Here is an 18,341-nt window from a genome sequence, read left to right as displayed (position 1 = left end):
ATGAATGCTCTGGGGTATTTTCTGATGGAGCTGGCAGTTCCACCAAGGCCCTTGTCTTGCTACTGAATGACAAGATGCAATGGGCCATTGATGTGATCTCTTTCAATCGTATCAATAGCCCATGTAGTTGTGGACAATGGAGCAGGCTGGATCATGCCTAGAGCACAAATGACATGGAACTCTGCAAAGAACTGGCCACATGAAAACGTTTCTGTTTTCGTTGGCCTATTCAAACACATAACTGGTTACATGTTTTATTGCGTTTCATTCTTTTAGATGTTTTTAAATGTGTTTATTCTACTTTTAATTTTAATACAAATATGTTTGCCACTCTGGAAGGGTGGGATATAAATTTGATGGGTAAAAAAAAAAGATGACTGAACATGTGTTACAGCACATAATCATACCTTTTCGGTGGCAATGAAGGTCTACTTTACTGTCCCCACTGCCATGACACTGAGTGGTGTGAAGTTTATTAAGCTCTAACGTGGTGAATGGGTTGTTACAATTCTCAAAAGCCTGCAGCAGCAAGCACCATGAGGATAAAATTACTTACCTCTGCAAAGTGTTAGATGCCACTGTTGTGATCAGTCCTGATGAAGTGTCCAATGCACCACCTAGACTTTTGGGGGGATAATTTTCAGCTTCTGAGGCCTGAGGATGTGGACAAGGTGCTTGCAGTGATTTGACTAACTGTGTGTCCTCTCAATCCTTGTCAGTCATGGCTAATTTGAGGTAGCCAGGGGACATGACCAGCTGTCCAGGGTACGATGAATGCACAACTACATGAGGGGTGTTGCTTGAAACCTTATAAAAGGGGCAATGCAACTCTCCTTTTGAAAACCCACCTTTGACACAGAGATATACAACCACTATAACCTGGTTGCAAACATGCCCTCCCTAAGCAAAGTATTTGAGAGGGTAGTGGTGGCTCGGCTCTAGGCACACTTAGAGAAAAATGATTGCTAATACCACAGATGGGGACGTGGTCCTCCAGATGTTGTTAGACTCCCAACTCCCATCATCCTCAGATAGCGTGGTCAAAGGCTGTGGATTATGGGAGTTGGAATCCAGTAACTTCTGGGTCCATTTCAATCTGGATCCAGGTCTAGCTTGGCTACTTGATGGCCAGAATGATGGCCTTTATTAGCAAAGGGACTCAATATCCCAGCATCTTTTGATACCACTGATCATGGTATTTCCCTGGACCAGCTCTGGGTTGGAGGCAGTTTTGCAGTGGTTCTATTCTTATTTATGGAGCCGGGTTCTTAATTTGCTCTGGTACATATTGTAGAAAATTCAACGGTTCATTCGTTCTTCTACCCCATCTACCATGATGATAATACTTTCAACATTTCCTACATCCTACTGAAGGTGCCATTCTCAGTGGCCCATCTATAATTCTCAGACTCCTTTCTCCTGGGGATCTGCCAGTCTAAGCATTTATTTGAAGCATTGCAAGGCCTTGGTATCTGGACTGGATTTCAGGGGCTGGGATAAAGCCAGTACTCATACTCAGTTGTGTTTAGAAAAATACACAGGCATGATTTAGTGCACTCTGCTAGTTACATTTGGCTGCTATTTTAAGTTTAGGCCCAGTGCCCTGCATTTTCAGGGTGGCAGGCTACAAGTCAGAATAAGTAAGTAGAAGTCTTTAGTGATACAAAATGACTGACAAGCCATTAACACCCCCCAAAAAAAAACATACTTATTTTTCCTGCCATGACGAAAACTTACCATATTTTTAATCACAGGTGGACTGGGTGGGTTAATTGCCTCATCCTGGCTTGGCAATGATGATAAGGTGCTCTCAGTCACTGAACTGGGATCAAGGACCAAACCTGGTGTATCTTCTGGGTAGTTCCCATTAACTTCTTCATTCTGCTTGATCTCATAGCAACCGACAGAATCAAGGTGAGCAGCTCTAAGGGCAGCAGACAGTACTTGAACCTGAGCTGATCAAATGGAACAAGTCCCATTAAGTTTGTTTTCATGCATCTCCTTTTACAGGTCCTAAAAGCCTATGTCAGAAAACCCCTCTCAAAAAGAGCAGAACAAAGCTTTGAAAATTGAACAATGAAAGACTGAGAACTGCAAAACTTTTAATATTAACTTATTACACAGTAGTTCTTGAAAGGGATAAGACCTATTCTTCACAAATTTGCCTATCAATGCCTCTGTGCCTATACGGAAACTCTAGATTCAGATGCATTTTTGAAAGATTATAACTTATTTACAGATTAAGTATAGGAGGTTTTCAGCTGTGATCCTGTAAACATTTACATGAATTCAAAAAAATTACTTCTAAGTAAGCATATGGGATTCTGCTGTGAGATACATAAAACACCACAAAGATGACAATACAGAAATTTAAAGTTCACAGATGTAGAGAAGACCTGGCCCAGGATTTTTTTTGATCCCAAGCTAACCCCACTATTTCTATTTTTAGTACAATAACTAAAACCTCTTTACTGGTCCTAATAAACACATTTCTACTTTGGGCTGCTTTGCCCTCTGCTCTCATTTCTTATGCCTCATTTATTAGATACTATTGTGTTATCATATATACAGTAGTGCCCCGCAAGACGAACGCCTCGCAAGACGGAAATCCCGCTAGACGAAAGGGTTTTCCGTTTTGGAGGCACTTCGCAAAACGAATTTCCCTATGGGCTTGCTTCGCAAGACGAAAAAGTCTTGCGAGTTCCTTCGGGGTTTTTTCTCTTTTCCCCCTTTTCCTAAGCCGCTAAGCCACTTATCAGCTGATCTGCTGATAAGTCGCTTAACAGCTGATCGCTAAAAGCCGCTAAACCGCTAATAGCGCTAATCCGCTAAGCTGTCAATGGGCTTGCTTCGCAAGACAAAAAAACCGCTATACGAAGAGCCTCACAGAACGAATTAATTTCGTCTTGCGAGGCACCACTGTACCATACATCTTGGTTTTACCAACAGCTACTACTACACAAGACAGGCTTAGTTTTGCCTTGGTGATTAGCTAGGAGAAAGGTGACTAAGGCAGCAATCCTATGGATGCTTACTGAGGAGTAAACCCTACTGAAGACTTCTGTTTAAACAGGACTGTGTTTAAATCCTGCTTTTATTTAAAGTTCAAACAACCAGACACCTGATCTAGCTTCTGTAGACAAACTACACTAGAAGCCAGCTGAATTCAGAGCTGATATTAGGAATTATGAGATCAACCTCCAAAACCCTAACGGCTCTTTTTTCTTCCAGGGCTGCAGTCCACTTTTAGATGCAATTCTAAACAGAAAGGAAGAAGCTGAGGGCCTCAGTGAAGGCTGTACTGTGGCAGCACCCAAGTGCCAACACAACTGCCCTCCTTCCTACGACAACTCAAGCAGTAAAATGCTTTTTAGAACAGCAAGAAGTTTTCATCAAATGCTGCTGGAGCCAGACGGCACTTCCCATTTGTTAACTATAGAGAGATGTAGCTGGAATGTATTGTGGTTAAAGGGAACTGCATGCAATCCTAAGACAGAATAGTTCTTCATTATAATAAAACAATTGTGAGCAACATGTTTCCCAGAGCAAAATCTTTTGAAGAAGGGTCTTAGAACACAAGAGCATAAGATCTTACCTTGAACATCTGGGTCATCCATGTGTTCCTGCAAACTCTGCAGAACTTTTTTTATCTCACTGCTGGCAACACAATTATTACAAAGAACTTCCGACACTGGGCAGCTCTCTTCATGTATTTCAGTTTTGCACTGAAGCAGTTCTAGATCCTGACTTATGTCAGGAAGAGGAGGACGCCAGTATAAGAAGGTATTGAACACATCCTCTGCTGATTGGACCCTTGAGTTCACTTCCTGATAACTGTTGATTTGACATTCCTTAATATCCTTGGTCACATAAGGATCAGCATTATCACTCTGAGTCAATACAGTCTGATCTACTCCAATGTTTACTTGTATGGCTGAACTTTCCTCCGTTGCATCTGAATTTGAATTCTCACAGCTAGCAGAAGGCCCGTCTGTCAGTGATTCCAATTTTCCCCCCACTTGCTCCTCTGAACTGAAAACAGAAGCAGCATTTTTTAAAAAATGAAAAAACAAATTTCACTTAAACATGGTATCTTAGGTAATACTTTAACTGCAATAATTGCAACTTTTCTCTAAATATTCCTTTCAAAGATGCTTCAGTAAATCAGCTGAAGTTAGCTTCAGACCTCCTAAGATGTCGTTAGCTGATACTGAGGTGCAAATATGACATCTGAAACTACCAGCTTTTATCACAAGGACACTTTTCTGTGTATTTTGAAGTTTATGTTATCTACATAGCTAATAGAAGCCCTCTCTCACTTTATTTTAAGAACTTAAAAATATGAATTGCACTGAAACTGCAGACTAATTGATTTGAAAAACAAGTAAAAGACACCCTACTACTTAGGGTATGGGTGTGTATATGTATACCAGTTATTGTCTTGGACCAAAGAATAGAGTTCAAGGTTCAAATCACCGTTGGCCTAGTTTGTTTTTAAGTATGGTTTAATATAATCTGCAAACTATAATTTAATGTGAACTCACAACTTACTGGCTTGTTACAACATCTGAACCCAGGCTCATGGTTTGCTTCACTCCAAGGGAGTCACAAAGAGTAACCAAGATTTGTTTTTGACTTACTGCACATGGTTTATTGGGGGTGGGAGGGGGACCATGAACCTGGGTTCAGGCATCACAGCAAGTCAGATCTTGGCTTGTTTCCTAGTGGCAGTGGGATGGGGAAAGACCATAATTTAATGTGACATGTGAACTAGGTGATAAACTAAACTAAGCCAAATCACTGTACCTGGATAGCACGTCATTTGCATTGTTGCCTGTTGGGCATGGACTGGAAGGCCGGATACTAAGTGTCCCATCCTCCCGAATATAAAGACCAGCACTGGAAGGGTTTGCAAAAGTAGAAATAAATGGCCCGAGGGACTGGAAAGCAGCTTGACGAACCTACGGTATTGGAAAAGTAAGAAGACACAATTGGCTTGATAACTATACTTCTGGAGACAAGTGTACACTTTGCTGTTCCAATATGATTCCAAAGTATCCCAATCAACTAAATGGAAGGCATTAGGGCAAGGATAATGGTATACAGTATTTTCACTGCTAGAATGAGGTAAGTTTTAACCGTTTCAGGGATTTGGACCAATGTCAAACATCAAACAGCTAGATATAAGGCATCAACAGATATCATGAGAATGCAGCTGCACACTGTTTTGTATTATATGGGTTACTTACTGGAGGGAGGGGAATCCATTTCTGAAACATAACAGGTGATTGGTGCCTGGATTAAGTCCACATTCTCCCCCAAATAGGTGGTCTGTTGTGCTTTCAAAGCTAGCAACTGACCAGCTATTAGGCACTTCATGTACAACTCTCCAGTCTAGCAGGAGAAAATGCACATGCAGCCCCAGATGCCTGGGCTGTGAACATTCAGCAACAGAAACCACACATGGTATGTATGTACATGTCAATGAGCCAGTCCAGAAAGAGATCACTGAGACTGAAGTTTCCTCACTCAAAAAGGTGCTAGAATTCATAGCCAACACTTCAAGAATGACATTTCATTCATCTCAAGTTAAGGAGCTTACACCAGCAGAAAAATCAAACACACTACTACACTTTGGTTCAAAAAAAAAAAAGGAAAAATATCAGTATGATTCATATTACTACTTGTTAACAAGTAAGATAATGCTTTGAGGTAACTAATAGTGCTTAAAAACCTAATGGTTAAAGAATAAAAATAACTTTTGAGCAAACTATACAATATTATTACGAGTATGGATTTAACAAAAAAATACACAAAGATAATTTCCTTTAACCCTTAGCATAACAGAATTACTTTTATGTTTTGCAGCTAAGGACTTAATGCCAAAGGCTTCACTGAAGAGATGTGTTTCAAAAAAGATGGCCCATTGGGACCATGAACATTTACAACAGAACAAACTCTAAATTAAAAGGGCTGTCACAAGTCATCTCTGTATGGAAGCAAAAGGAGAAAGCTGATCAATATGCAATCATGAAGAGTTTATTAAAGTCTGCTTTTGACAGCTGAACTACTATTTGCTTGCTTAAAAAGCTTCCATCATGCATCAGCTAACAGAAACAGAGCTTTAATGACTTGCAATTAATTAGCTGAGAGGAGCAAGTCAAATAAAACATTCGATAATTGTCACTTGAGCTAGTCATGGTCATTTATCAAAAGACAGAAAAGTACAACTGCAATTTAAGATGGACTAATTCACTCATTACTTACCCATCTGCAAGGGTCACTGATGAGACTAATAAAGAGGGGAGACAGCTTGCTTCTCCGAACTTCAGGTGAAATGGTGTAGGAGACAGCCATAAAGCATTCAGCACAAGCTTTTCGCATACCCCAAACGCTATCAGAGCAGAGCTCAAAAAACTTCGGAATCTACCAAAATAAAGACATATCAGATCAAACAGTTCTAAAACAGCAATTTTACTGATTGCACTGCAGCCCTCAACACATCTACTGTGAACACAGTTACTTCCAAATAATTATTTGAGGTTTCGAGTAAGGGTTCTCTTTTGAAAACATCATTTGGCTAGCAGTTTCTAGCAAATAGCAGCAAATGGCATCATCAAGTTAACAAATAAATTAAAAGATTCAGGTTTATTTTGGTAATTTGGTAATTCTGGCTACAAATACTACGTGCAGTTGCACATAAACAGATACTTATGTCACAGAAGAAAGCTAAGCTGCCTGAGACCGTCAATCTGATTTATTTCAATCCGTTAAGAGAAGCTGACAGCAGGGTCAGATACCTTTACAAATATTAATGTCCTTTCAGCAAGGCTTAAAGAAGGAATGCTAATGCTGAAGGATTATCCTTGCAAATTGAAGTTATCAATAGCAACCACCATGGCTAGCTAAAGATCAAGCACGACAGTTTTAGCTTGAGGGAGAAATCTGACACATGGATGAATTTCTGAGACTTTAGTTTTACAAGTCTCAGGGGGGAGGAGAGAAAAAAAGAAAGAGAGCTGCTAGCATGGGATCAAAACAACCTTCTTGTTACAGTGCTGCTATGGGCATGCCATGGGTTGCTGTTTTTAAGTAACATTGATGTATTCTTCAGCCACCCAACACCCACCCAGTATCATATATTCATTCATAAGCCGCATTATGTGTGTGCCTTGGTGCATTTGATGGAGTTGCTCCAAGGTTTGATTTCAAGGGTGTCCAGAGACAGTGCATCAGACACACTTCATCAAAAGAAAGCATGCACTTCTGGATTCTCTCTCTTTTCGTTAGAGATTTGGCTTAAACCAGTTCTGTGTTAAATGTATTAAAAGCCCTAAATGGTTTAGGACTAGGTTCCCTGAAAATCACCTCTTCCCACATTTGCCTACCTGACCCTAAATATATACTTTAGAGGTCCTGTCCAGGTGCCCTTACCAAGTGAATAGATGTAGCTGATTATTAGAAAGACAGGCTTTTTACGAGTGGCATGTGGGCTACAGAATAGTCTCCACAGAGAGGATAGCATGATACCTTCTCTGTGGTGTTTTTAGTACTAGATGAAAAAGCTTTTCTTCACCCAGACTGCACATTGTTTTATTATATTGTCTGTGCAGTTAGGAGTTTCCCCCCTGTTTTTTATTGTGGATTTTATTGATTATCTGTTGTATTTTTAGTATTTAGATACTTTAATATGTAAGACTCTCAGCAGATATTATTGATGGGCTGCTCTATAAACTTAATGAAATGACATAGCTTCAAGACCCCAAACTTTAACATACCAAGTTCTTTTCTGTGGCGTCTTGCCCCACAGCATTGCAAATGTCTCCAAAGTTTGCTGCACAAACCTAAAACAAGAGAAACAAAAACTTTGTTTGCTTTTATGTATCAATTCTGAATCCGTATGTCTTTCTTTAAACTGATCAAATTACAGTTCTTCACAGAGTAAGAATTTGTTTTAGAAAGAACCTTGCTACCTACGCTCCCAACCCAGAAAATATACTTTTATGGTACGTTTCCTACTTGCAGGCATTATTAATCATATTAACTGCATAAAAGTCTACGGGGTATGCTACTCAAATATTTTAATGCATACTAACAGCTGCTCAACAGATTTCATAGAGATTGTGTGATAAGCAGGAAATGACTGAAAGGAAATATAGGATCATCAATTCTGTGGCCCTTATTCAAGAAAGCACAAGTACATTATTAAATTTATGTACAAGTAACTCGCAACTTATGTGGGTTACATTCCTTGTCATTGTGTGTATAAGCAAAACCATGTAAAGCCAGAACAGCAATCTCACAATTATTATTTTTCAGCAACAGGTGTAAAGAAGCAAGAACTTATTTTAAATAAGTGTAAGTTGCAAGTTACCTGTACATTTCACTAAAGTGGAAACTATGTTTTGGCCAATATATGAAAAAGAAAATGTTGCTTTTTAATGGCATACACACAGAGAGACGAGAGAAACACATTGAGTTTTACTGGTACTTACAGATGAAGATAATTTAACCTCCAAATTTGAACAGATAAATTCTAATGTAGATGCGCAAATAAGTCTTAAATAATAAGCACTAACCTTCCGGACTTGAAAGAGTTTCCCATCACCACAGAGCTCACAGAATCGGGGAAGCAGCAACTGCTCAACGGTTGATTTATTCACCATAGAAGCCATTTTGCAGATTATCTAATAGGGGAAAAATATCTCAATTCTTTCTCTCCATTTAAAGTTCTCCTCTTGAAACTTAGCAGTTCTGTTAAAAATTATGTTAGACAATGTGACTTCTGTATATGAACTTCTTATGGCTTAGAAATCAAATTCATCAGGTATTTACTTATTTATTTGGTTAAAGCAATTTTTCCTCACTTTGCAGAAAAAAGAAAAAGCACCTAGAACAGCTTACAAATATGAGTGGTAAGATAGTCCCTGTCCTCAAGCTTACAATCTAAAATCATGACACAGAAGTAAAGGGGACAGGAAGTGGGGAGAGAGAGGAAGCAAACTCAGGTGCTAGTTCTTTGTTAAAGATTTCTTGTAACAACCAGTTGGATTAGAAAGAGTTCAAAGGAGAAAAGGAGCCAAACGTTGCTAGTTTCTGAGTTCAGCCAATGGAAAGGCCCTGCTTAGGAACCAATTTTTGTTTAAAACCAGGGTATAAATTTAGCAGACAGTGAACATTCAGTTCCCATTTTTTCCACCCATAAAAGGCTCCCATCCCTCAGAGCAAACCGAATAATTTCTGTGCATCTTTGACTATAACACCTTTTCCAAAAGCAGAATCAGTTTTTTTCTCAAACATTAAGAATTAAAACATTTTCTAAAAACAAACATTTAAAAAATGTTACACTGCATGAATGTTTGTACTACCTATCCCAAGACTCCTGTAAAATTATTAAATTGCCAATACCACAAAAGTTCATTCAAATATTGTAAATACAAGACTCCTAAACTTTGCTTCTTTTCTTTTAAAGTCTCAATATGTTTATAGAATATATTAAAAAGTATATGGTTATTAAAAATCACAGCTTCCTCCTTCTCAAATGGTTCAGTCATTGTGACTAAATGCAAAGAAAGAACTTGGAGAACATTATCCTATTCTGACTTTAATGGAATTGTCAGTCCTTGAAAAAGACATATGGCATTCAGATGTTACATTGGAAACTGGCCTAAGCAACTCCCAAACAAGAAACTGTAGTCTAGCTGGTAAAGTCATTTTATGGGTGAAGTGTCAGACAGCCATGGTAAAATGAAATTACGAATGTTCACATTTTGTGGATACACAACGGATTTCTTGCAAATGATCTGAAGAACTCAATACACTTAGGAATTAGAAAATTTAAGCAACTATTTATAGTCAAGTATAAATTTAAAAGAAGCAATGGTGCTAAAGATTTTTGGACACCACATCAAGAAGAAACATAGCTTTAAGATAGTACTTTTAGGGAAAATTGCCAAATATTTTAATGCTGGAATTTATAACCCATTAATAGAACTATATGTGACTACTTGGAAGGATTATATTTTCTTTCAGTTTAATTCTTTTAGCAGCTGGAAAATAAAATAACACTTTTTCCGTATTTTGACCTTTTCCTCCAAACAGTTATATTATTGGTCCATTGTGGGTTTAACTGAACTGGAATATAACAATTTTGATGGATAACAGGTTAAGATAACACCACACAGCAGTGAATTCAGAGCCAAGGAAAGAGAGTATAACATGCCCAGTTCTTCTTAAATTTCTGCAGCCCAAGAGCAACTGAAAACTAATACTGAGGCTGATATAAAGTTCTTATGCGAATAAGTGGTCTGTTTTGTGGCTGCTAGTGTCCGTTATGTTGGAACTTACTTAGACTTTTTAAATTTGACAACATATTTCAATGTGCTTTCAGAACAGCTGTGTTTTGTTGACACTAATCTAGGATTCCTCTTTTTTAAAAGGAAAGCAGGAGGAGATACGAATACTAATACTTAAAAATACTCCAAGCTCCTACAGACTCAATAGTCATGTTTGCATGTCATTGTAAGTCATAATTATGGGTTCACCTCTACTCCTGTGATGGGAGGAAACAAACTGTGGTCCATGGAATAGCATTACAGAGAAACCAGGGGTCATGATTTATTTCACTCCCAACAAACTATGATCTCCAGTTAAAGTATGCTCTTAGTTTATTAACTACAGTTTGCTGGGAGGAAAACAAGCACAATCTCTGGTTTAGCTGTAACACTAAGCTAGAGTTGTTTTCTCACAATGCCAGCTAAAAGGAGCAAAGTGGGCACAATTTCACTTGTGCAAGATAAACAAGGTTTATGGCTTACTGTGATGTGCGGATATGACCCATCTCTAGACTCTAGATCAACAATTTGCAATGGTGGACTGTGAAGTAATTGCAGGTCACAGAATATTCATGAGGGTAACAGAGCAGGTGGCAAGCAGCTTGTGTGGAAGGTAATGTGTGAAAAAGGAGTTGATTTGTGACTCGGTAATCATAAAGAATGATTGATAGATCCTTCCAAGAGATAAATTTTATGAGTGGGTTCTTTTAGTAAGCAATATGGAGGCAAAGAAATTGGCTCTTCTGCAGTGGCCTCATCATTGTAGAATGCCCTCCATAGTCTTTTTTATTTTTTAAAATGTGTTTTTGTGCATTTGTTTTTAAGCTACAGCTCTCAGTCAAAGGTAATTTTCAGTCCCTCTAGTATAGGGATCAGCAAAAGCTTTTAGCTGTGGGCCGGTACACTGTCCCTCAGACCTTGTGGTGGGCTGGAGAAGCAGCACCGTGGGGGGGGGGGGCTGAAGAGGTAAGGGGGGCTGCCGCCACTGCCGCCATCACCACCGCTGCTGCTTCTCTTGGGTAGGCAGAGCGAGCTTGTCTGCACCACTCGCTGGCCCACAGGAGCACCAGGGCGGCAGTAGCGGTGGGAAGATGAGTAGCATGAAAGGGCTGGCTCCGGAGATGGGCTGCTTAAAATGGCGCTCAGCCAGCCCAGCCCAGCCCCCTTCCTCCTCTGGGCAGGGCGGGGAGAAGGCAGTAGGAAGGAGAGAGGAGGCGCCACCGCGGTGTGTGTGAGGAAGGGGGGGATGGAATGGCGCAGGGGGGGAAATGGCATAGCCCAAATGAACAAAATCCCCATGCCAATCCACAGACAGTCCACGGGCCAGATCCTGAAGGCAATTCAGCCTGATCCAGCCCACGGGCCTTAGTTTGCTGACCCCTGCTCTAGTACACCTACACAGAGGCCCTCCTCGTATTACCAGCTTGAGACCTGAATGCTAAAAAGGATGAGCACTCTTGTACTCCAAGTCCAATAAAGAGACTCTCCTACAAGTGCCACACTTCCCCTTCCCTTATTACATTCACCTTAGAACTCACTTCACCTGTAGGGTGAGGTCAGCAGGGGCTAAGCCTGGTCATGTGGCTTGATACACTCAAGCACATCTGGCACATCCTTTACTCCTCTCTCTCTCTCCTTCACTGTATCGTCACTTAAACAAGAATAAGAAGCCAATAACAAAGGTGGAATTACACCTGTATAGTCTTCAGTTATTTAACTTTGTACAAACAAGTTAAGATGGTAGATATAGGACTTAGTTTCCTACTGCAAATTTAGAAGAATTTCCAAATGAAAGACAACTGCTACTTACGTTTACAGCTTCCACTTTGTATTCATCATCACTCTCAGGAGCAGAAAGATCTAACAGGATTGGACACACTTTATTTTCAATATCATATTGACCGACAAGACCTTGTTCCAGTAGTATGAGTAGGGAATCCTGGCTTGCTTTTCTAACCTATCAATGCACAAAGGAGAAAATGAAAACCAGTAAGAAAGAATTTCCCCCCAATACGCAAGAAATGTTGCAGTAGCAGCAGCACTGAAAATCAGAAAAGCTAATTCATGTTCTTCTGCATTTAACAGCTTATCATTGCCTTTTGTTTGTAAAAGTATTATTATAAGGGCACTGTGAAAAAGGTCATCTCAGATTCAACTCAGTCTAGCTCACACAGAATACATGTGAGCACCAGAGTTACATCCATACACTAGAACTACTAGCAGGTTTCCTGCTAGCTAGAATGATTGCTTATTGTGGCCTTCACACACACTCATTTGGATATATTAAATTGGAAATGTTCAGGAACAGTCATTTCCTGAACAGTTATTGAAAGATAACCTCCAAACTCACATCTGTCTTAGATTTGTACACTTGCTTTAAAGAGTATATCAGAGCTACAAATGACCTCCTCCCTATGCTAATTTTTTTTTATTTTTATTTTTATTATTATTATTATTATTTTCATTTCTCTACCGCTTTATATTTTTAAGAAAAATCTCAAAGCAGTTTGCAGCATATTAAAACATCAATAAAACAATCCAGAATCAAACATTTCTGAAGAAAGTCAAATATAGAGTATACAGTCAAAGCAACAAAATTAACAAAAAACTAAAATATTATCTTAAAGATTTCAAAATAAAACATTACAAAGGAGGTCAACTACAGAATACATATTTAACACAAAGTTGACAAAAAAAATTAAGAGCTTTTGTCACATCATCACTTAATTTAAGATGGTAGAAAAAAGCTATTACCTTGGGTAGGAGATGTAACAAATCTAATGCAAGAACCTGAATGTGACTCAAGGAAAATAGCAAGCGTGCAGGACTAAAATTGGGGGTTTTCTCACTTATCTATATAACTGTTATTTATTATGATGGCAACAACCTTAAATCAATCCACCCTAGAACTATCTCATATACTCTAATGATATAAACAAGCCTCTTACTCACATCTGCAGAAACAACTGCCACCTGAGAAGGAATTCCAACTTGCTAATATATTTAATACTCTGCCAGTTGCACTGACTGCCTATTTGTTTCTCAGCTCAATTTAAAGTGGTGGTTTTGACTTTTAAATCCCCCAATAGTTTGGAATCAGCTCCCATGTGAACCTCCTTGGGTTCTGAGATTATCCTCGGAGGCCCTGCTCTGTTGCCTACCACCAAGCAGACTAGCAGGTACCAGACACAGGGCCTTTTCATTGACAGCCCCATTTCTTTATAATTCCCTTTAAGCAGACATTGAAAACTATATTGGTTTTGTTTAGCATTTTATTGATTTTTTAAAAATGTAAACGTAACACAAAATTATGCCTTCGTTTATGAGAAGAAGCCACAGCAAGTCTTGGGCTAGTGCGCTCTCCTTCCATTGCACAGAAAGGATGAACTCGGAAACTTTCACTTTTGTTTTTGATTAACGGCAATCCAAACTCTGAACTATTGTTTATTGTAACAAGCTAGCTTCATAAACTATTTTTTGAAGCTGGCTTGTTTCAACAAACCATAGTTAAGATTATTAACCACAGTTTGTCCAGGTTTGGATGTCACAATAAATTGGTTAATCTAAAACAAAAGCTAAAGCTTTCAAACTGCTCCTCACTGCTATGCTGGAGGAGGACAGGGGAGCATATGAGCCTAAGGGTCACCACAGCTCATTCTTGTTAAATAACAGTTTGCCACTGTCTAATTAAGGTTCTCCAATTGAAGTCATTGTTATTACACTGAATAGCAATCCATAATTTTTTACCTGGTTATTTGGATCTGTAAGATATCTCACCACAATAGGCATAAGGTATTCAGAAAAGGAGGTAGGAAAGTTTGGTCTACTCTCCTGTAGAAAAATAGCAATGGGTGGTATCTGCTCCATTAATTCTGTCCGTACAGTAGGCTCTGGGGATTTAGAGAATAAAGTAACAGTGTTAGTTGATTTGAAGGTGATAAACATATGCATTCAATGAACAGAATGCCATGCATTTGAATATAGCAACTTCTACATAAGCAGCAAAATCTTTTGGAATTACAGAACTTAATATTGGCACAGAGCAATAATTCATTTTTAGCAAAGTGAGCTAAAGAACATACTTCACATGCAGAAGCTCATAGATTCAATCCAGCTATCTTCAAGTAGAGCTCTGAGAGTTTTCTGTTCGCAACTCCAGAGAGCCACTGGCAGTCAAAACCTGGCTGATCTAGATGGACCATGCAAACAACCATATGCAATAGTATATCAAGAAAGAACTGGAACCCTCACCTGTATCTTCAGCCAGTCGGACCACTATTGCCATTACTGTCAAGTAATCTTCTTCATTGTGGCTGAAATCTCGAAAGACATCAAGTAGACCCCTGGCAATGATTTGCCTGTAAAGGCAATGTTTTTAAAAAAATAAGAAGAAGAAATACGTAACCCAAGCATTGTGAGCAATATAAAACAGCGGAATCTGATCAGTTCCATGTGTGGGTGGTCTACTGACGTAAGGTGACTTTTTAAATATTTACAATGTAATGCAACATAGTGCAGCTTGGAGATTTACATAACAGAAGCAAAAGTTGGCCACAATGTTCACTGTTCGGAAAAATATGAAAACATGTCATAGGGTTGTACTAAGTATAACCTATAATTATGTCTTAAAACATCTTGTTGTGGCTGGTGCTTTGCTCTGGTACTACTGGAGTTTGGAGAATGGTAGGGTTACCATATGTCTGGGCAGAAATCGCTTAAAGAAAAAGAAAGGGAAAAAAGCTCAGCAAATTTTGTGTCTGGATTTTCACTTTTTGAAATATGGCAACCCTAGAGAATGGGAATGTGGCTTCATTCACTGCATCTTCCCCTTTGCCCTGATTCCCTTCTCCGCTTCTGGCCCACTCCGACCATAGAAAACATTTGAAGCTGTGCTGTTCAAAAAGCTAAGCAAATTATAACAAGGAATCAGAGTTCAAATTGCATGAGAGCCAGAGGGGTACATCCGCTTAGCTATTTTTTTTTTTAAAAAAAGAAGGCTTTTGGTTGGTGGGCACAACGTGCCAAGATAGCATTAGTTGGGGGGGGGGGGAGGCGCTTATGGATTTAATTAAGGTTTTACCTCCCCACCTATCTGAAGGTTTTTTCTTTACAATCAAGCAGTACATACAATTTACAAAGTAAATAAAAAGCAAATTACAGGGAAACAGCTAAAAAGAGGAAATTAAAAGGAAGAGAATGAAGGCAAGACTGGGATATGGAGAAAGAAAAATTGTTTGAGGACAGCGGTTGGTGGCAGAATCTTGCTACCCCATTCTAAGAATGTGGGGAGTTCAACCTACTGAACAGAAACATTGAATATACTACATTAATACAACACAATATTATTCTTAAAAATATATGTGGTTAAATCCTATAATAAGAATATTACCTGCACTGAACATCTATGAAAAGGAGAGAAAAATGAACATGACAGCATTTGCATAATTATTTGCACTGTTACCTGTTAAATATATTATCACTAAAAGCATATTTTTCCAGACGTGCAAGTGGAGCCAAGTTATCCTGTCCTGGAATGTCCAAGAATGCAGTTATCCTCATGCTATCACAATCTGGTCCATAGTCTTCAAACCCAACTTGAAGGGAAGAAAAGTAGCATGTAAGCAAGGAAAAAAATAAATTATCAGCACCAAATATTTCTAGTGGGGAAACCTTAAGTCTTTAAATCTAATCCACAAAAATAACAAGGTTGCCAATTTTCACAATGGTTGGCACTTCTTAAAGCCTAAACTAATGAGATTTGTGATAAAACTTTTAAGGAATTCACATGATGTAACTAGCTCTTATTATTGTAGAGACTGGCTTGGTAAGACTGGAATGAACTTGGAAATAAAGGGGTCAACACGCAATTTACAACTTTTTTAAAAGCTTGAATTCCATGGGATTCTCTAAAGCCAGACAGTTGGAAAAGTTGTTCAGTGAGGCACTAAAAGTTATATACATTTTTAGTTACTAATATACTGATACCATAATATCCTCCTGATTTATCTTATTACATTTGTTTTATATCTTTATTTGGACCAAACATATCCAAAGGTTCTTCACAGTGTTCAAAACTCCCATTATTCTAGGCACATTTTGTGACAGGGAATTTCATTAGCACAAACAGTTTCTGAGCTCTGGGCACAGTACTGTGCCTTAGATTTTAGATTAAAACTGCAGAGTGGAAGGAAAGGAGGACCTTTTTCTGCCTTCCCACTTCCAGTTACTCTCTGAAAACTGGAGAAGAAACCTCTTAAGAATATTAGGGGGGTGGGAAGGGGAAGGACTAAACCATGTGAAAAATGAACATAATATTTTAGTTGCAGTTCATTCATTTTCAGCTTTACATTCTTTTTATAAAAAAGCATGCCTAGACATTCCGTTGTTTTTCTCATAACCTAGGTTTAAGGTGCCATTTAGCTCCTAGTTTTCATATCTCAGCTTCTAACACTGCTTATTCATGAACACCGATTCACAAATCAGATTTGAACTATAACAGCTAAGAACAGTATTTGCATAGTACTTTTTGACTGTTCGGTGGAGTTTATATACAACCTCAGCTATCCTTACAGCAAACCTGTAAGAAAAAGCAGAATTTTAATCTCCATACAGCAGGTGTGGACTGGAGATAATGGTTTGCATAAGGCACCGTAATAAACTCCTGGCTAAAGTGAAATCTGACCCAGGAATTTATCTGATCACATTTTTGGCTATCACTTCCTCACTTAAAGGATCCTCTGTCTGACCAGTATATTTCTGTCTGAGAAACTCCCCTACTCAAGCAAACTTGTGATTATTTATTTATTTCCACAGAAGCTTAAGAAAGATACAAACAAAGCAATAAATGGGGGGGGGGGGGAGAGATATCAAACACACAATTTCAAAATCCACAACTAATGCAAAAAAATAATAATAATGCTTTGGCCAATACAAACTAAATAGCAAACATAAATGTTCAGAAGCCAACTAAATGATGGAAGAGAGGAAGCCTGAGACATCTAATCAGTGAGGGCATTCCCAAGTTTCGGTGCCACCACTGAAAAGGCCTTGCTCTTTATACCACCCAAACCTCAATTAATAATGGGATAGGGAACAGGGCATCTGAAGCTGGTCAGGCAGCTGCATTTGGGAAAAGCTTCAGGCTGACATTTTTAACAGTAGGTTTCTGCTTGCTGGTCTCCATATTTAAAATTTGTTTGTAACCGATCAACCACTACCCTCTTGTATAACTTAGTTTGCTTATCGTAATTGCATTAGAAGTTTTCACAAAGGCAAATGTCATGATTCTTGCTTTGATTTATGGGTAGGGGAGGGAAAACTGTCAATTGAAGTATGGAGTGGAGGGGAAGAGTGTGTTTCCTGCTGCTATTGAAATGATTATTACTTAAACATCTCTACTGTGTATGACCCAAAAAAGGTGCACGTTGTAAAAGGCAAAACTAGCCAATTATACTTGGTTAACTATGCAATAAATACGGTGCTTGTTTTGTCATCTCTGGAGAGTTAAAAATGAGTTCCAGATGCAGATGTACCAGCCAGTGTGCTCTATTGCAATTCCCAAACAAGAGGGATATGCTATGCTGTTTGGAATGTATGAGTATGTCTGCCTATGCATTCTCTCACAATGGCAGACAGATAAGAATACTTAGATGCAATGGAAAGGTTTCAGATCTTTAAAGATATACATCTGTTAGGTGATATACAAAGGCTGCAACTAGTTACAAAATGAGGAACTGAACTATTTAACTACAACTCCCAGATTAGGCCAAGAAACAGTGTTAGATAACGAAAATATTTCCCATACCTACGTCATGTTTTAACTAGCTGCACACAATTAATGCCTTGAAACTAACCTAAGAAGTTGGAAACCAATTTTACCCAACCCAATTTCTTGTCTTAAACAGGAGCCAACAGGATGGGTGGACCAGATGAGTAAGAGATCTGAAAGCCAGAAATATGTGTTGTATGTGAGAGAAGCCAATACAATCACTAGAGATAGGTATGATA

The 18,341-nt window shown here is 38.7% G+C and overlaps 1 protein-coding gene across 2 annotated transcripts in view; it reads right to left on the bottom strand.

The window, feature by feature from the left end:
* Positions 1-18,341, bottom strand: part of LOC309372797 (serine/threonine-protein phosphatase 4 regulatory subunit 1-like) — a 35,068-nt gene that overhangs the window by 9,395 nt on the left and 7,332 nt on the right. For both annotated transcript variants that reach the window (XM_081916731.1, XM_081916732.1), the window contains 10 exons: positions 15,796-15,928; positions 14,586-14,692; positions 14,082-14,224; positions 12,145-12,291; positions 8,580-8,687; positions 7,779-7,844; positions 6,268-6,426; positions 4,807-4,961; positions 3,596-4,032; positions 1,738-1,955 (listed from right to left, as the gene is read on the bottom strand). In XM_081916731.1, coding sequence (XP_081772857.1) covers positions 1,738-1,955; positions 3,596-4,032; positions 4,807-4,961; positions 6,268-6,426; positions 7,779-7,844; positions 8,580-8,687; positions 12,145-12,291; positions 14,082-14,224; positions 14,586-14,692; positions 15,796-15,928 — 1,673 coding nt within the window. The remainder of the gene's footprint in view (positions 1-1,737; positions 1,956-3,595; positions 4,033-4,806; positions 4,962-6,267; positions 6,427-7,778; positions 7,845-8,579; positions 8,688-12,144; positions 12,292-14,081; positions 14,225-14,585; positions 14,693-15,795; positions 15,929-18,341) is intronic.

This window comes from Podarcis melisellensis (genome assembly GCF_964234715.1).
Source record: "Podarcis melisellensis genome assembly, chromosome: 6".
Classification (NCBI taxonomy): Eukaryota; Metazoa; Chordata; class Lepidosauria; order Squamata; family Lacertidae; genus Podarcis; species Podarcis melisellensis.
This window is presented reverse-complemented; position numbering and strand designations above follow the sequence as displayed.